The sequence below is a fragment of the Artibeus jamaicensis genome, unplaced genomic scaffold, assembly GCF_021234435.1.
Source record: "Artibeus jamaicensis isolate MK-2021 breed Jamaican fruit bat unplaced genomic scaffold, CSHL_Jam_final contig_3174, whole genome shotgun sequence".
NCBI lineage: Eukaryota > Metazoa > Chordata > Mammalia > Chiroptera > Phyllostomidae > Artibeus > Artibeus jamaicensis.
This window is the reverse complement of record NW_026521738.1, coordinates 5,504,748-5,525,496: the sequence shown is the minus strand read 5'-3', so window position 1 is coordinate 5,525,496 and position 20,749 is coordinate 5,504,748. Positions and strand designations below refer to the sequence as shown.

Below are 20,749 nucleotides of genomic sequence, written 5' to 3'. Positions count from 1 at the left end.
GAAACCAAGCTTCTGAAAGTCATGGACATGTATTTCCCACAAAAGGATTTTGAAACATATTTATTTCTAAATGAATCTTAACATAAACTGATGTAATTTGGGGAACTAACAACTATAAGTAAAAGTTACTAGCTTTATGGCAGTTACTAGGTCTTGTGGCATTTTATGAGACAACTGTGGAGAATACTGCGGTGGGCAAACATAGGTTTACATTTATTTGTGCATATAAAATAATGCAATAATTAGTAAATAATGATACAAGAATAAATTGTTTCACCACTCACAACTGTAAACGTACTTTTGCCCACCCACCCCTGTATTAACTCTTGAGAATAATCATTATTATTCACTAACAATTACAATGAAAACACTTCAAAACTTTAAATGGGGGCAATTAGGAAAAATGAGGTACATAATTTTCTATGACAAAGTAACTATAAGAAGTTCTCTATTAAGTGGTTTCTAAAATGAAACTAATTAAGAATCAGATGTTTTGTACGTACAGCACAGAATTCTTCAAAAGATATTCTTCCATCTCCATCCTTATCTGCATTTATTATGGTTTTGTCTACAATTTGCTGTAACTGTGTATCTTTCAGATTGTTCCCCACCATCATCTTCAGCACCTGGAAGAGTTCCCCATTGGAAATATAGCCATCTTTATCCATGTCATAGATCCGGAAAGCAACTAAAAAAAGAGTAAAAAAATATCAATGGCAAGTATAAGGCACCACAGGTGAATGCTTTCACTGAGAAAGAAAACGGTTAGGTCGCCGAGCATCTGGAATGGTAACTGTGAGGACGGCCCCTTTCTACACACGGATGCTGCCTTTCAGTGTGCTGTAACACACCATAACTGCCTAACAGCACGGGCAATGGAATCCAGAGAGCTTGGGTCCGTAAGTGTAGTCTAAGGTACATTTTATTTAAACTTGCTAAACTTTCAGTTTCTGCACATATAAAATTGAGGCTAATAACGGTTCCTAGTTTCCAGGTTCTTCAGAGCATTGAATGAAATCATACACGTAAACTGCTTAGAACAGTGTCTGACACACGGTAAAAGCTCAATAGGCACTTGCTGTTGTGGTTATGCTCATTTATATCAAAAGTTTATTTACAAAGGATATCTGCATATATCCAGTGCTTCAGACATTGTTACTGAATAAACTGTCTCCCTATTTAAGAACTGAATAATTAAAAAAGACATAAAATATTCACGATAATGGAGGCTACCTACACAAACCAAAATAGTGGGCTTCTGGCTAAATATTTCTGAAACAATATGTATAAACTAAGTAAACCTAGTCACATTACAGTATTTTTCCCACTTTTATTAAAAAAAACCCCTCTTATCCAAGATACATAGTTTATAAGATCTTTTTAAATAGAAGAAAATTCCATTTTCCTTCTACCCACCTGAAAAGCAACTATGACACATTGTTAAAAATTACTAATTACAAATGTCTTAAAAGGGTTTTCTCCAGAATATAAAATTTCTATTACGTCTACTAAGGATGAGGAATAAAAGGTATCTTTTAGAATATTTTAAAAAGAGGTTATAATGCAATATGGGGTAGTTGTGGTATAAGAGAGAAAAACTCAGTGAAGAAAAGTACTTACACCTCAACTTCTGCTCCTTATCACCTTTGACACTGAACTGAGAGACTCCCTCAATAAATTCTGAATAAGAATAAAACATGTTCACAGGTCAGAAGTTTCCATTTTTTGAATAGAAAAACAACACATACCCAACACACACAAAAAACCCCCACATGCCCACAAGAGTACATTTTCTTGTTGCAAAAGAAAATAATACTTAGCAATGTTTAAAATGGAAAGTGCCAAATTTGAAACCCCAACAAAAAAAGTCCTACGTTTCTTTTTTGGAAATTTGAACTTGAAGTTCTCTAAAGTCAATTTAACAAATATTTATTATGTATCACAGAGCATAACACTCAAAACCATGTTCTTTAAGCTACTTAACTTTCTTCTTTGAAAATATGACTACTAAAAGAAGACTTTATAAAAAGATTATACTTGGTTTTCCCAGAACAAAAATGGTTTTTGATTTCTGATTCCAAAATTCAGAATTACTTGGACAAACTGTTGGGAGTTTTATGAAAATAGTAATTTTTCTTCACTGCCCACTAAAGAGTAAATCATAATCACTTTTAGATCACTTCACTTACATAGCTCAGTTCCTGAAACTGAAACATCAAAATCTATTCATTCTCCAGTGGAAAGAAATGTTAATCTACTTTCAAACGGCGGTCCCCGACCTTCAGGCTACAGACTGGTGTGGATCCAGACCTCTTAGGATCCAGGCTGCACAGCAGGAGGTGAGACTGAATGTAATACACCTGACTCATTCTGAAACCAACCCCCCAACCTGACTGGTGGGAAAATTGTCTTCCACGAAACCTGTCCCTGGTGCCAAAAAGGTTGGGGACCGTGCTTTAAAGTACAGAATCGAGTACAAAATTATGTACCATGTTAACACCAAAGCACCGCCACATGTCTCTGTGAAATCTAGATAAACTAAAATGACCCTTTTTATGGTAATGCCCATACCCTTATTATTAGTTTGGTTTTTTATTGATGACTTAGTATATGCCTCATTCTGTATAAAAGGTTTAAAAAATGCAGCTTCTAATGTGATGTCTCTCCCTAAAGTGAGACCAATTTTCTCAAAACAAAGGAAATACTAAATCTTATTTTTTAAATTACCTTATAAGGACAATATGATCATTTATTAACCAAAAACTGAAACACCTTACTTCATTAAGGTTCATATCCCACATATTTTGAGATTCTAACATAATCTATGATTATAAGATTAATAATAATATAAAGGCATTGAAACACTAAAATTTTTCAAACACTGTTGTACATACTGCTGTAAGACTACAATTTGTGATGTTAAAACTACTTTCTTACCTTTAAAGTCTACTTCTCCATTCCCATCTGTGTCGAATATGTCTATTACCCGCTGTACTAAAGGATTCTGTTGTAACTCTGGCAGAGACATGAACTCTTCCACACTCAAAGAACCCGAATTGTCCAAATCAAGCTTCTTAAATCTCTTTCCTAGCCTTTTAATTTCATCAGCATCAACTGAAACCAAACAAAAAGAGCAGTATAATTTACAAAATGATTTTATAATTAGAATGAAAAAACATCCAGCAGTTAACCATTTAATTTCCAATTAGAGAGTCAAATATACTTTTGACTAGTTCCCTGTAACAGAGAAAGTACATCATACATATTTTTATTTAATTAGCCTTTTGTTTGTCTGCACCTGCCATAACATACAGCCAACAATATGCTGAGTACACCAAAGTATCAAATAGGATTGACAATGCTAAACTGATAGTGGAGTCAGATGGCTCCTACCAGGCAGGCTAAACCAATCTCTACCCGGTGCCTAAGCACCTTGACTTTCACTTTTCTGTTTACATTTTAATTTTACTTTATTTCTAATAGTTCATGTTACAAATTTTGAGCATAGTTCAAAATTCAGAGCCTCCCTTTCATCCCACCTTTTAGATATACAATTCCCCTGCTTGGAGGCAATTTTGCCAGTTTTTTTAATATTCTTTCAGAGATATTCTTTTCTAAGTACAAGCAAATTAAACATAGCTTTGATTTTTTTAAAAAAAGCAGCCCACAACCTACAAAACTAAATTTGAAAATGTTTGCATTAGTTTATAATTAATTAATCTATCAAAATTCAGTATCAGGTCACTTATCATAATGCATTCTTAAAAAAGGTTTCTTCACTTTCTTCTAAATTACATTATTATTTTCATTCCTTTAAAAAATCAGACTAATTCACATAAATAATTTATCATGGCTTAAAAAATAATATAAATATATAGAAAATTAAATTTATTTCTTACAGTAGAAGTCCAAGACCAAGTGCTACCATGGTGGTACAAGGGCCCTCTTCTAGAGCATATATTATGTACTAATTATGGCCCATGATATTAGATACTGAGATTGAAACTGTTTTGAAACTCAAGTATATATGGCATCCTCATTATCAGAACTTAAAAGGTAAAGTATGTATTTTTAAAACCTAAAATTATTGTTTAAGTGGAATAGGAACTATCATTTTATCTGCACTACTAAAGCACATACTATACAACTCCATAGAAGTTGGTAGAGGAGAGAAGTGACATCAGTAGTGGAAAGAAATGTCATTGATTCACAAGGTTGTTTTTTTTTAAATCTTCATGTGAGGACATTTTTTTTTCATTGCTTTTAGAAAGACAGGAAGGGAAAGAGACAGAGAGACATGGACCTGAGAAACACTGACTGGCTCTCTTCTCAGCATGCACCCCTACCAGCGATCAAACCCACGGCCCAGTTCTGTGCCCTAAGCAGGAACTGAACCCATGACCTTGGGGTCCACAGGAGAACGCTTCAACCAACTGAGCCACATGGCCAGGGCGATTCTCAGAGGGTTTTTCCTGCAATGTTATAAAGGGATCAGAGACAAGTATTCTCAAGTTAAAGAGAAAGTCTTAATAAAATATGAAAACCTTAAAAACAATGAAAAATAACAAGAATCTCTCTTTAGAGAAACAACAGCATGTTTAGTGGCTTTAAGAACCCCAAGGCTTTTCAACTTTGTTATCTAGTGAAAACTAAGGGTACAAATGAACAAGCTGCAAAGACAATTTCTCATCTTCTACTTCTGCTGGCCAAATGTCCCCCCATCCTGAAAAAGCCATTATCAAAGGTGACCATATCCTGGTCCATTATTTAATTTTTACAAGATTAGTTTCTGCTGAAGCAAATGCCCTGAAGAACCTGTATCTCAAAATAGGAAACATGAGCCCCAGTTTAAGGCTATTAAGTGAACAGCTATAGGCTTCATACAAATACCAGAGGTAATTTGTGTTAGTAATGTAAAGATCAAATTGATTTTTGTTAGTACTCTGTTACAAAACAACATAAGGAGTAGTCTACCCTATCCATATTTTTCCCAGACATGATTTTGCAGCATGTAAGATTATTCAGGAACACATATACTGCATTATAGCAGGAATGCCTTTATGTTCTGTAATGACTCATCTAAATTCTGCTTCAAACAGCAAAATAGATATAATAACCCAATCAAAACTTCAAATATACACTTCATGAACAGTAACTTCATAGAGCATTTTATCCTTTTATTAAAGAATATTCCTTCTTTAATGAAATAAATAAATGAATAGCAGAACTGTTCAAATACACCTTATTTTCCATGATACAATTACATACTCTTACTTCTGGAAGAAACTTAATAAATTAAATCTTACACATACTTTGGACTTATATACATGCCTTGCCCACCTCAAGGCAACACCATTTGTTGCATAAAAGCATAATAGGTGCTTGATAAAAGTTTTCATTTTTTAAAGATGTTATTTATTTTTAGAGAGAGGGGAAGGGAGGGAGTGAGAGAAACATCAATATGTGGTTGTCTTTCACATGCCCCCTACTGGGGACCTGGCCCACAACCCAGGCATGTGCCTTAGACCGGGAATCCAAAAGGAAACCCCTTTGGTTCACAGGCCCTCACACAATCTACTGAGCCACACCAACCAGGGAGCTCAATAAAGATTTTTAAATGAGTATTATTTCTAAGTGTTTTGGATTTTAAACTTACTGATCAAAATGCCATCAGTATTTAAAGTAAAAGCACTTATCTAACCAGACACCAATCAGCAAACTTTTCAGAACAGTTTCTTAAAGTTCATAGATTTATCTGAAAGCTACCCCTCTTCATGCCTGCCTTAATTTTAGGTACATACCAAGGAAGAGTTTACTATTTTCTTCTGGCAATTTTTAGTCTGTCTTAGTTTCAAATTACAGACTACAAAAGGTGATGAGGAAACTGAACATAACAAATGACTAAAGTAGATTACAAATGGAAAGGAAAGACGACAGAGTCGCAACAAATGCGACAAACAGCATGTGGACAAATCAGTCACTTCTTTTAACAAGAGCTGGAGTTTATCATTAATGGAAAAGAGGAAAGGCAGAAATGCAGTGCCTTTCCATATTTATTGGAAACTGTGAGATTCCATTTACTGAGTAGGGGACATGAATAAGTTTGGAAACTTACATTACAAAACTGAAACTGAAGTGCCTAAAGCATTATCTTTCAATTACCTGAAAAACCCCACTAATCCAGAAGACAGCATTACACAGTCTTGATGAATAAGGAATATTAAGAACATTAATAATAAAAATGAATCATAAATCAAATATACTTGGCTCAATCCACCCTTTCTGCACTGTCCAATAATAATCTTTCTAAAAGTTATATTCAGCCAAACTGCTGGCTCTTGTGCTTACAGGATAAAAAGTCCTAGGCCCTTGATAATATTTAGCCTCAATTTAAATCCCTCCCTCCCATTACCTTTACCTTAATTACAATGATCATGGCACAAGTCTTCGACAGCATAAATTTTATACATGCATTTCCTTATAAATCCTCTGCTGGAATGTCCTTGCCTCAACACTCCATTTATGAAACCCCTATTAATTTTCCTGATTGAATAAAAGGGGATATTAACTGTATCCTGCTGTTATGAGGATAATGAACACACTCTCTGGCAAAAGCCCTTAAAAAGCAGCATTTGAAACCTATTCACTTTCTTCCGCTTTAAATATCGTATGAAATATAATAGACTTGCTGACACCTGTTCTGGATGAGTTGTTTAAACCTCCCTCAAGGCAAAGCAAGGTACCAGTGATGATACTTAACTTGACAATAACTGTTTTTTTAAAAAGCTCCCGAAGTATGACTTGGAGGGAACAAGCTCCCTCTAATAATCTTCTATTCACTACCATTCTCACATATCCCTACATGTAGTCACGACTCACCTTGAGCTTCCTTAAGAAGTCAGTGCAGTTTGAAAAAAGGCAGTCATCTATTCTCCAACCACTCATTTATTTCTCCTTTTTGTCCCTTCCTTCCTGTGTGGACTTCAATGGTGGTTAAGTAAAACACTAGATTACTCTGTACTTACTATCTAGTTGGGGCTAGCGGAGCAGTGAAGGAATCTATACCTAAATAAAATGAGTATTTTAAACAGCCAAGATCTAAGAAAGCTAGCTTTCTAAAACAAAAGGTAAACAGTCCTTTTTTAGAAACGCAACAGTGACTTATTTGGTTGTTACTGTCGAGATAGAAGCAGTTATTCGGCACTCCCACTTGCCAGCACTGCAGAGTAGATGGGTTAAAAACTTAAGAGGATCCTAAAGGACAAAACAGGTCTCAAGTCTTGAAATATCAGCATTTACCAAGTGCTTCCAAATCAAACACAGATCTCTGCAACAGATCAAACCCATCATGGTAGCACCATTAAATGTTTCAGATCTTCACTTAGTACAAGTTAAATATTAAAGAACAAATCCCAACTTTCAGCATTAAATTTCATCAAAGATTTTTCCTACTGCTTGGGACCATACTCCCTTAAAACAGATGGATACCCCCACCCGAAAAAGAACCCACAAACCTCATCCTCCTGACTCATCTTATGACTCAGATACTTTTTCGTATGTTTTCCAAGTTGAAACACATGTTATTATTCTACTTTTTGTAAGGATACCTTCCTTTATTTTGCTACTTTAACTTAAACCAAGTAGTGAAATAAAGAATCACATTAAAATAACATATGGGGGGGTAGGTTTACAGTTGTTCATATGGAAAATGATACCCAGAATAAACTGTGCTCCATGTACTTACAACTGTAAACCTCCTTTTGCCCTGACCTGTGCGTGTGTGTATGTATAAAATCTAAAATGTAAGCAAAAGAACGAAAACTTAGATGTTAAGTATGAGTTCATGAAGTAGTTATTATTAAGAAACTGATGAACTACTTCCACAAAAACCACCAAATTAAATTGCTGACACCTTGCCCACCATGACATACCGTATTTTGCTGAGTATGATGCACGCCTGTGTGTAACACATACCCACACATTTTGGCCCTAACTTTCCGGGAGAAAAATCTTGTAATTTTTAAATTCAATTTGTTATTTATTTATATTTAGATATTTAGTTTTGGTATTATAAAGAAATTTTAGCATTTACTTTTGAACATATTAGGTACAAGAAATTTTATGTAACAGATAATTACAAAACACAAGAACAGACACAAGGTATTCCATGTACTACCCATGTATAATGCTCATCCTTAGTTTTCCTTCAAAATTTTGGGCAGAAAAAGCATATTATGGTACTCAGAGATAAATATGATATCTAGATGGTTACTCATTTTGACAAGTGATTTCAAAAATCTTATTAAGAATTTGCTTTTAGAAAGCTCATGTTGCCAGAGTAAATTTTAATCAATACTTTAAACTGGGATATATTAATACTAGAGCAATATAATATTAAGAGATAAAAGATTACATATTCATTCATTACGCTCAGATTAAGAAACAATCATCTCTGTTTATTACATGTACCAGTATATTTCTCTCATTTAGAACTAAGAATTTAAGAGATTCCAAAACAGCAGAGATCTAGTCTCTGGCTCTTGAGGCCCTGTTATTACTGATTTCACAACAAGCTGCTTTACTACCATTAAGAGTTAAAAGTAAAAATAACTGTCCTGGCCAGGTCAATCAGCTGGTTAAAGTGTCATCCCATAAACCAAAAGGTTGCCAGTTTGATCTCTAGTCAGGGCACATACCCAGGTTGTGAGTTCCATCCCTGGTTATACGGGAATCTCTCTTATGGGAGGCAACCAATCAATGTTTCTCTCAAATCAGTAAACGTACCCTTAGGTGAGGATTAAATTAAAAAAAAAAAAAAAACGGTAAGAGCAATTTGTAAGTTCTTATAGGTAATTTTTAAGGTTTTTCAAATCAAAAAAATAAATAAGCAGAATAGTTGAAAAATAAAAAATAAAAAAAGTTGAAAACTTTCCTCAAATTTTAGGCAATCCCAGTAATTGTGTAGTAGTAAACAGCAACAAGACTATTATTGCTTCTTCAGGAAATTCTCTTAATAGCCACTTCATAAATAATGTATTACCTGTTAGTTTATAAATGATTTAACAAGAAAAACAAAATATAATACTGATGTTATTTTCATGATTTTGATAATTGCATTATGATTCTGTAAGATGTTAACATTAGAGGAAACTGTGTAAAAATTATTTGAGAACTCTATTACTTCTCTAACTTTTCTGTAATTTCTCCTTAGTGTCCTCCGATTTATGACGGCTCTTAATTATTCCCTTGCCTTTTATGACCTTGAAACTTCTGACCAGTGTCATGTAAAACATCCCTCAGTTTGCACTTGCTGGTGTTTTCTCACGATTAGAATCAATTTGGGCATCTGGGGCAAGACTATGATAGAAATGGTATGTCCTTAATGCATTATGTTAAAGGGTTCATGATGTCAATGTCTTTTTATTAGAGATGTTAATTTTGATCACCCAGTCAACGTGGTATCTGGTGGATTTCTCTACTATAAAATCTACCACCTTTCCCTTTGTATTAAAAAAAATCAGGTGGAGGGGATACTTTTAAAAATATGCAAATATCTTATTTCTCCTAAAACTCTGGCCTAATTTTAGCATCCACTGGTAGATCACATGGGCAAGATTTTGTTAGTATGGAATTTGCCTAATAATGACTTTTTCTTTCTACATTAATTGAAATACTCCTTTAAAAAAACCTTTTCCCATATGTATTTGATTATTAATATCAGCATGAATTTATGGATATTTACTTTATTCTATTGTTTAAAATCCAATAATTTCATTATTTGTTAGTCAAATTGTTCCAGTTTTGGTCTTTAAGTTGGTTCCCACATGACCTTTCAACAATTGCAATTTTAAGCACTTCCTTCATTTCTGGCACCACAAAATGTTCCAGCCTCATTCTGACTATTTGTAATATTTCTAAAAAGAGATTCCTCAATCTTTTTGGTATGACAGGATACTTAGAACTATGCAATAAAATTAACTATTAGGAAAAATTACTCTGAAAAAGGATTTCAAAATATGTATTTTAAAGGTATTTTGGAAAGAGCCACTAGACATAACAAAATTACCTATGCGGACACATGTATTAAGTGACTCTTGTAATGACTGCCACAAACACAAAGCTGTATAGTGTTGTTAACAGAAGCTAGTGGGTAGTTTTTCAAAAATAAAGGTTAATTTATAAGTTTTAAAGTCTTTTGTAAAATTTAACTTATGAAACTGGGAGAAAGGGGCAGGGGAGGCTGGGATGGGAAAAATAGACAAAAAACTGTACTTGAAAATTATTTTGTGGTCAGATAAAAAAAAAAGAAAGTGAAAACTGTATTTACACGTTACCCCAAATAAGAAATAAAAAACACCAGGGGAAAAAAAACCACAAGGGGGTGCAGTAGAGACAGGTCACAAATAAAACCTTCCTAATAAGCAGATTCAACTCCCACCCCCCACAATTTTATAACAACCTTCTGTATAAACTAGCACTTTAATATTTGCATTCTGTGCAGAATAGTTTGACAACAAAACAAAGTGAAGAAAGTACCCCTACCGATAGATATGTGAGAATTAAAAAAGCATATTATGAAATATGGACACAGGCACATCAATATGTACATATATTCAATATTTGGGTCAATCACCTCTACTCTGTTCCTTTTTTCCATTGATTTTGTCTATCTATGCCAATACCACACAGTCTTGGGTTTTATAGTAAACGTTTAAATCAGGGAGAATTTTTTCAATATTGTCCTGGCTCTTCCAAGATCTGTGCATTTCCACATGAAATCAACAGTTTGGTAATTTTTATAAAAAGCCTGCAGACAATGATAGGCATTGTCTTGACCAATCTGAGTTGAACTGATACCTTAACAGAATCAAGTCTTCTAATCTATATATTAAGCTCATAAAAATACATCTTTAAGTTTTCTCAATATTATTAATAAGTTAGCTTAAAAGTCACACTCTTATTTTTTAGAAAGCCTAACTATATTGTGTTGGTCAGTAAAAGACATGGCTCTTAATGATTTGTTCCATTGTTTGTAACAAGATAAATTCAACCCCAACCTATTATAGTTCAGGTTCTTCTCTTGTCTTTTCCTGTTATGTTGCATTTTAAGACGTTAGCTGAATGTTTCTTCTAGTTTTTTAATCACTCCCCATCCCCAACTCTCAACAAAATATGGTATTCTCACAAAAGAATGCATATTCAAGAATCTTTTTTACTTTGTGCACCAGTTATTCAAGGCTTATTTACAGCTGCTCCACAGTTCACTCAAGCTTACCATCAAGAATATCACACTGTAACCCCCACCAGTCTCTGCCTTTTCTTTCTTAGTGACTTCCTTTTACCTTACTTAAGGCATCAAGAAATTCCAGCACACGTTTTATATAATAGCTTTTACTTTCTTCTTGAAGATATTCTTCATAAATGCTTCAATTTCCTGCTCTAACTTGAACCGTGTTCATGGCACAGTTATGATTCTGGGATTTTTAGTGGTGTCTTAAGAGATTCAGTTCTTGGGTCTCATTTCATCTTTATCTCCTATTTCATTTTTCTAGGTAAATATTCAAGAAGTTAAAAAAGGTAAATTCCCCGAGTCCTTAAATTTCTGGAATTGTATTTAATTTGATCTCACACCTGAATAAACATTTGGTTGGTAAAAATTCTGGATTTATTCCGAATGAACTGCCCAAACTGCTTTCTAGTAACTACTGCTGCTGCTAAGAAATCTAATGTCAGTAGACTCCTATTCTTTTTAGGCAACTCCCCCCCCCCCGCCACTGTTTAAGGGTTTTCTTTTTAATCCTGAAGTTTTAAAATTGTAACATAGGTCAAGACTAAATATATATAGGTCTTTTTCATTTAACCTTCTTGACTATCAGAATGCTCTTTCAATCAAAAGATTAGATTTTTCAGGAGAGGGAAATTCTCACCCATTATTTCACTGATCGTTTGTGCTTCCATTTTACCTAATACATTTTCTGAAATTTCTTTTAGGACAGATGCTATTCCCTGTATTTGTTCCCAAGTCCTTTTTACTTACATATTTGTTCATTATCTTTTGCTCTAACACTGAGTGAGATCCAAGAATTTATACTTTGGGAAATGGTTAGCCAGGCTTTTTACCAACTTAAAAAAAAAAACTGACTTCTACATCACAAATATAAAATTTTTCAAATTTGTGATAGACTATTAAATCATTACATCATGGACTTCACTGCTGGAATGACAAATCAGTAAGTGCTATCATAATGTCAAAAACTGAAAGTATGAATTAAAAAAAGCTAACACTTTTCTTAAGGCTACTTACCTAAAAACCTGAAATGTTTAGACTACAGTAGACAATCCAAGCACTTAAAAACAGGTACTGTAACAGCAGAACAAGGTAACAACTCAAAGCTTAGGTGTTCAAGTTCATGCACAGTACTTTAGAAAACCTTTCATCCCTCTTCATTACAGCTCTAAAACTTTACTGAAAGAAAGCAGAATAGAAGTACCTCTCAGAGAATGAGGTGAAAATGGAATTTAGGATCATTAAATTACTAAGTAAATGATAAATCATGGCTGATACTGTTTAAGAAGCATGAACTATATGATACATTCATGAAGTTTTTAATCTAGAGTAACAAATGCATAAGTCAATTTCAAAGTTAATCACAAAATGTTTTCATAATAAATGGCATTTTAGGAATAAAATGTTTAAGAACACTTTTACCTGTTCACATTCAAAGTGAATTTTTAAGGATATTAATAAAAGCTTCCTTGGAAGATTCCAGAAATTCTGAATAAAGGCTTGGGAATAAAACCAGAATTTTTAGAGCACACATTAAGAACTGGAGTTAATCTAGTCCATTTAAGAAAGGAAACATAGAGAAATGTAGATATAAAGGAGGAAGTCAAATTATTCTCTGAAAAAGTTTTGTTTTCACAACTAAGAAAAGCCCTAGTCTAACAATACAGACGTGAGATAAGCTGACTGAGAGCAAAAATTAACAGCGCAGAGTTAATATCTTTATACTTTCAAGTCACCAGTAAATGAAACCAAAAACAAAATTTCTTGAATATGAGTAAGTCTGTTTATTTTTAAAAACAGAGCAGTGTCCATATAGCTAAATATGTCTTTGAGATTTCTACATGTAGTTCATATGCGAAAGAAAACTAAGCTCTTCTTGGGTCACCTTCTAATGAAGATGAGAAAAAAACTGAGAAATCTTTTTAGGGAAAAGACTATTATTAGTCTTTCATCTATGTTCAGTCTACAAAATAGGGCCGTACTTCATTTTATCAAATCTCTTCAGAATTATACTGGTTTTATCAACAGTTAAAAAAATAGTTGAATCTGATTTCCAACTAATACTTTCAATTGTGCCCCAATCCACTCCACTGCTTAAACTATCTGAAGTCCTATCTTGCACAGTCACTTTTCCAACTTATCATGCCAAGTTACAAGTAAGGTCTCAACTTTGACCAAATCACCCCAACAGAGTATACATTTCCATTACAGCCCAGACAGGTTAGCCAACAGACAGAAACAAAGTCACAATGGCCTAGAATAACTGAAGGCAAGAAAAAGTGAACAATGAATTGAGGAAAAAAAATCATCAGGGAATACCTTTATGTCTTAGGTCCAGTTTGGCTAAAATCATTCATGTGTAGACGAATGATTTTACACGAATCCTGTAAAATTTATTAGAGAGGTTGTGTAGGATTGGGACTAAAAATAGGAATCTGAAAGCAGACTGCTTGAGATCAAATCATGGCCTTGTTACTTCGCCTGCTGCTGTGTGACCTTAGGCCAGTTACTGAAGATCTCTCCGCCTCTGTTCTCATCTATTCAATGGGTAAAGTAACAGTGCCTCTCTCATGAAGATTTAAAAGGCTGACTGACATATGTAAAATAACTAGAATAGTGCCTGGCACACATGTTGTTATTATTTATAAAAATAAGTGTGGTGATTGTTAACTACTGAGTTTTCCTAAATGTAGACAGCCTTTAAAATTTATCCAACTAGTTGTCTGTCTATCCAACACAGCTAGTCTGGCTGTAAACTCTTACTAGCTTATTCAGTCAAGAGATACTCAGCCCATCTGCTTTATGCCAGGCTTTGCACTTATAAGTCATTTCCTTGTAACTTCAGAATTTACTATCTATCTCTAAAATATACTTTAAAAAAATAGTAACACTATACCTACAATTATTAATAGTTAATTACTTGATATTAAATAACCAATACTCAAATTTCCCCAAATGTTACAAATGATTTTATACATTTAAAAAAATCCATCAGATTTGGCAATTAAGCAATGAAGGTGCTTAAAATGACAGTGACCTTAATAATAACAACCGTTTCAAAAGAGTAGTAAGGAATGAGTGCCAGATTGCAAAAGGCCATGAAATGAACAGAAACAAGGAAATGGAGATAACTATATAGGCTTCTTTTGAGGAAAAGCTCAAATATGAAAAAGAATTTTTAAAAACTGGAAGGCGTATGATCAGGACCAAGGAGGAGTTCATTATGTCTGTACACTGAAGAGAGAAGGAGCGGCTGAGAAACAGAGACCCTAACAAAAATTCAGTCCTGGAGATGAGAGGGGATGAGTTCAAAACCACAGGCAAAGAGGCTGGCCCTAGAATAAGGGAGGTATAACCCAAACCCTGACACTGAAGGGAAGGAGTCAGTAAGCATGAGTACGTGATTGGGGAAGTTTCTGTGTTTGAGAGGGATGGTAGAAGGTAGGTAGAGGGGTTGGCAGTAACAAGGTAGTAACGTTAACACTTAAAATGTTCTCAGTTTCCTTAAAAATTAGGAGAGTAATCATTGAGTGAAAGTAGGGTATTAGAAATGTCTGTGCAGGTGTCTGGACTGAATGCTGAAAATCTAGATGCAATTTAAGGGGAGTGAAAGAAACAAATGACTAGAGAGGTGAAAGACTTCATCAGTAATTGAAATATAACACAACTTTCAAAAACCATTTCAAGTCAGTCCTTCCATGAAACTTTTCTTAATTTCCTCATCCAAGGATAATTTTCCCTCCCTGGGATATTTGTTTGTGTTTATTTTAATGGTTTAGTTCAATTATAATAATTTATGGATTTCTCTTCTTCCCAGTAACTAGACTTGAAGCACTTTGTGGGTGCCTACCTGTATGTCACAGGATTGAAGACAATACCTTACAGCACACGATTTAGAATCTAATTACCTTTTTAGAAAGTAGTACAATACTGGAAGAACAAAAGAGTTAACTACTTGAAGAGCTGGGAGGACTGCTGCAAGCGGGACAAAAGGCCTCACGGAGCACACAGAATTTAGCTGGGTCTTAAAGGGATGAGAAGACATGATAGGATTTAACCTGAACGGGGAAGTATAAATATTAAAGTGCCTCAAGGACTGGTTTTAATATTCTAATATATGATGGTAGCTGTTTACAGACAACAGTAAGCCCTTCCAATAACAGAGGTTTGTAAATGAGGGGAAAAATTCACTAGAGTGTTTGAGTGGAAGGAAAAAGTGGTGGTTTTAATGGGGACTAGTTCATTTGGGGGAAGTTAATCCAAATCATATATAAAATACGATAAAAGTACAGTGTATTCTAGCAAACCAAGTAGGGAACAGAGAAAAAAAGATATCTACTGGGTAACAGAAGAAGTCAGATAGATTCATTGCAGGTGAACACTCACTGACAAGTACAAACCTTTCCTGACAAGGTTCAAGTTTCACTAAGGCATAGATGTAGTCACAAGAAAGACCTAAGGTCGGAGGATAAGGCTGAAAGGAAAAGCTGTAACAGTGTATGGCATTTACTTCAAATACTACGCATGTTTTAAAAACTTGGCTTTTGCCATCTAGATGTCCAGGTATTAGAGAGGTAATATCCATTTTTGCCCTTTTGCCCTGATGTTTTCCTCTGCAACCAGGTAAAGGAAGAGAAGAAGATAAGAACCTGCCAAGTACTGTCCCTCTAGGACCTCTATTCTTGACCAAGACATAAAAACTACTCTCAACAGCCTATCTCAACTCCATTTGCACCTGAAGCCTGGCTAATCAGACTTCTGAACACCTCCTTCTTGCCATTAGCAACTAAAAGAATACCATTATTTCACCATACGTAAAGCACTCCCGTGTAAAATGCACACCCATGTTTTTGTTCATGTTATACACAGGATTATTATACCCATGGCGTGGAATCACTTTTTGCAAAAAAAAAAAAAAAATTCGGGCAAAGAAAATGAGCATTATACATGGCAAAATATGGTAATTATCACATGCTCAAAATGAATAGTAAGTAGTAAGGTACAATTTTAAGCAAACCCTTTCAATTCTAAAGAAACTATAATACTGACACATTAACTTTGCCAGAGACAAGAATTCTAGATCTAGATAACACCCAGAGCACCAGCCTGTAACAATTCTATCTTGACCATATTTCAGATAGGTCAGGCAGTAAAGTGATACTTCTCAAATCCAGAAGACCACTACAATCTACAACAGGGTCCCAACAAACTTGTTCTGTAAGAGGCCATACAGTAATTATTGTAGGCTTTGTAGACCTTGTAGTCTCTGCTGCAAGTACTCAACTCTGGCACTGCAGCATAAAAAACAGCCACATGTAAAGAAATGGGCATGACTGTGTTCCACTAAAACTTCATTAACAAAACTGCCAATAGGCAGTAGTTTACCAATCTCTGATCTAGTCATAATTAGGTTTGGTTTTGGTCAATTTTGACAATATACCAGATGCAACATCTTATCTTCCTGTTAAATAAAAATATACACCTACATATGATCATAACTAGCAAGAAATTCATAAAGGAAAGCCTGAGAAGATACCTTAAAATAAAATGCAAATAGTAGTTGGGATGGCAGAATTGTGGGTAATTGATGGTAGAGTGTCACCATTTAAAAAAACTGTAAAAGTTACAAAATAGATAAAATGAATTAATAAACAACATCAGCTTATGGCAGCTGCTACAAGGAAAAAAAAAACAGGACATACCACCTATAACAGAGAGATTCTAGAAGAGGAGAGAGAGACAACATCTCCAAAGAGGTGACACTTAGACTGACAGCTGCAAGACGATGAAGTCAGTTAAGTAAAGAACTTGATACAACTCTCTGAGGAAGACAAGGCTGCAGGTGCAGTAGACCTCCATTCCGCCCGCTTCTGTCTCACCGCTGTTCACTCTCCCCAAGGAACAAGTCCACTATGAAGCTGTGCCTCAGCCATGGCTTTTAAAGATACCAGAAAGACACCCATAGAACCAGAGGTGGAGATCAAGCGATTTAGAATTACTCTAACCAGCAGCAACATCATCTTGGAAGAAGGTGTATGGAGACTTGGTCAGAAGCGCAAAGGAAAAGAATCTTAAAGTAAAAGGTCCAGTTCAGATGCCTACCAAGACTAAGGATCAGTACAAGTAAAACACCTGTGAGGAAAATTCTAAGACTTGGGACAGGTTTCAGATGAGGATCCACGAGCAACTTACTGACTTGTCTAGTACTTCTAAAGACTGTTAAGCAGATTACTTCCATCAGCATTGAGCCAGGAATTAAGGGTGACGTTACCACTGCAGATGCTTAAGTCCATCTTTTAAATAAATTATCACTTATTAAAAAAAAAAAAAAAGAATCTATTATACAAGATCATCTACCCAGAGCTCATAAGCAAGTACAGGTGTTGATAAAAAAATGAAACTGACAAGTGCTTTTGGTAAAAGAAAGCAAACTAATGAAACATAATGAGCAACAAGGAAAGTGGTTTTAATGAAAAAAAAAAAAAGGGAAGAAGCACCCAGTTGCAAGGTAAGAGGTTTCCAAAACATGCAGGACCAACTCTATCAAATAGGGATGGAAAGGTCCAGAAAGATTCAAAATGGTATGGGAATTCTGAGACCTCCTGATGACACCTAAATTTACCAAATGTCCCCATTCCGATTCTCAGGATCTTCCTCTCCCTGATCACTAGCCTTCCACACAAGAAACCTTATGATTTTTATTAAGCTCCTTGGTCCTCTCACTGATCTTTGAATCAAGAATATCTACAACTGTCATGTTCTGCTTTTACATTTTCCAATAGTTAGAAATAACCAGCCCACCCACACTTTCTCATTCTCCCCAGAAACATCTTTGCAGTAGCTACTTGTTCTACTTGCCTCCTATAAGTTATTTATTTTATGTAAACACAGGATAACTATTCCTTTAAGCAACTGAGATTTGAGATTTGATTTGTAACTACAGCATACTGCAGATACTAATAATAAAAGTCTATAAAATATTCCTCTACTCTGATTACTTAAGACTGTAAGTCAAATTCACTACCCATTTTTAGATAATTATGGGCTAACTTTGCTTTACAGACATACAGAAGAATATGATATACATACATATATAGAGATATGTGAATGTGAAAGAAATTCTTGATAACAAGAATATTTGACTTACAGTGTGAGCACATTTCCAAAGGGTAACTTGCCTCATTTCCCTGCAGGGAAAAAAAAAAGTTGTTAGAAAAATTAGCACAAATTTCTTTACAAAGTTCAACATTTTGAGTCACTCTGAGTCAAACAGAGAAATAAGCCAGAAACTAATGTATCTAGATCTAAAAATTGTATTTTTTAATTTAAAAAGTACACAATAGGAAATGCTCTTGAATCAAACAGGCCTGAGTCACGTCTCTAACTCTTAAGACTTATGCAGACATTTGATTAAAATTTATTTTCAATATGTTTAATAGCATAAACATTGTATACCAAATTTTAACACACTAGAGACTATCAATGCTTTAACTTTTCTTGCTGGGGTAGAGCTCAGAATAAGGCTTCTCCTGCCATCTCTATTTAATTGAAGAGTTTCCTTAGAATGCAAAGCCATTAGGAAAAAAAAAACAGCAAAAAGCCTATTACCATTTATACTTGCACTGAAACATAATTTTCCACATGCTGTGCAATTAAAATAAGAGAAATATTAATAGGGAAACGGGTCCAGTATCAGACAGCCAATTTGAATTTTTCTTTTCATGGGACATCTTATCCTAAGGATAGATTCTAAGTTAATATAATTTCTCTAAACTCCTAATTTATTTAAAAAAATATAAAGCCAACTACCTATTTTTTATACTAGGATTCAATGTGAAATTTATTTAAGAAGAAAAATGCTCTAGAAAAACTACAGCCCTGGGTCAATGCTTACACTGAATAAATCTTGATAACTAAGCCCAGGGAAGTTATATGCCTGGTAGCAGGTCACACCATTTGATTAGTAATGGAACCAGGAGTACTTCTCAAACTAAAATGGTCAAAATTCTAAGTATAACAGATCCACACGAGGCAAAAACCATGAAGATCTTTTTTAAAAGTCCACAGAATTTAAAGCAATGGAAATTGAGTTTCTTAAGTCCGGTGATGAAATTAAGTACCATGCATCCTATACTCTTATTAATCTAATACTGACAATAACTGTGCAATATGATTAACATTTAAATGCACAGGTGAACAAAGGTAGGTTTACAGTTATGAATACATGGAACAGAGTTTAATCTTGTATTATTTATTGTTAACCTATTTTGTCCATTCTTGTATTTACTTATATACCCTAAGAAGAGTATGTAAGTACTAATTTACTGAATACTCCAAAAAAAAACCATTTTAATTTTGCTGGCTAGCTTTCAAACTTTGAAAAGTATCTCTTATTCTATGTAAATTTAAGGTCTAAAAAAGCTTATTAGTAAATTAGTATCTTGAAGTCTTATCATGTTGCCAACAATTGAAATTTATAGCAGATAACTGCAATTTTCCAGAACTGGTTAATTTACTTGATCACTTTAAATATCAAATATATATTAAAGATAAAAGCAATTCTTACCATGATTCCTATCTTTTACTGCCTCATCTATTCTTTCATGCCTGTTTTTAAAATACACTTAAAAATTTTTATTTTACCTGACCTAAAATTATGTTTCTTGCAAGGCTCTAAAAAGAGGATAATGATACTTTGGATCATCACCATGAGTTTTTAAATAATTAATGTTATAATGGTTTTATAAGTGAGGGCAAAGGGGTTATATGAATTTCAGGGAGGACTTAGAAACCAGATTTTGGTTTCTCTGCCTCACCCACCTTTACAGTGTTATCAATTCTTTATAAATGATGCCATCCATCATATATCACCCCCTGCTAGCCAGCATCCACTAAAAGCCAAGGAGAAACCTGGCTAGGACTCCTCAGAACTTTCCCACCAACATGAATGCCTCATCTCTCTTCTAAGCTTAGAATCCATATACCCGAGACTTCCGGCCAAGATGGAGGCATAGTTAGACATACTGTGCCTCCTCAAACAACCAAAATAAGGACAACAATTCAGAAACAAAGTAACAACCAAAACTGAAAGAAAATTGTACTGTATGGAAGTCCGACAACCAAGGAGTTAAAACAGACACATTCATCCAGACTGTTAGGCAGGGAGAGTCCAGCAGAGGAGCAGAGAGGAGTTGCGGCACAGGAAGTGGTGACACCGGGCAAGCAAGGCACCCTGGGCAGCAGCTGGCAGACCCAGGTGTGGGGTGGCAACTGGCAGACCAAGCAAGGCAGTGATTGTGAAGCGGGGAACCAAGCAAGGTGGCTGGCTGAACGGGCAGCAGCCCCACATTCGCATGCGCAGATAACTGGGGAGCAAGATAGATCACACAACCCAGGATCCTACCACCGGGATAGACTTCCACCCCCACAGGAATGTTTGCTGGAGAAACCCACAGGGTCCTA

The 20,749-nt window shown here is 34.8% G+C and overlaps 1 protein-coding gene and 1 pseudogene across 2 annotated transcripts in view; one reads left to right on the top strand and one right to left on the bottom strand.

The window, feature by feature from the left end:
- The window catches only part of PPP3R1 (protein phosphatase 3 regulatory subunit B, alpha), a 53,752-nt gene that overhangs the window by 6,140 nt on the left and 26,863 nt on the right, over positions 1-20,749 (bottom strand). Inside the window, exons 2-5 of one of the 2 annotated variants that reach the window (XM_037126245.2) lie at positions 18,435-18,474; positions 2,938-3,114; positions 1,621-1,680; positions 504-688 (exon numbers count right to left, since the gene is read on the bottom strand). In XM_037126245.2, the coding sequence (XP_036982140.1) occupies positions 504-688; positions 1,621-1,680; positions 2,938-3,114; positions 18,435-18,474 (462 nt within the window). The remainder of the gene's footprint in view (positions 1-503; positions 689-1,620; positions 1,681-2,937; positions 3,115-18,434; positions 18,475-20,749) is intronic. The other variant, XM_037126246.2, reaches the window with a different exon arrangement.
- LOC119035025 (40S ribosomal protein S20-like) lies at positions 17,219-17,574 on the top strand (annotated as a pseudogene).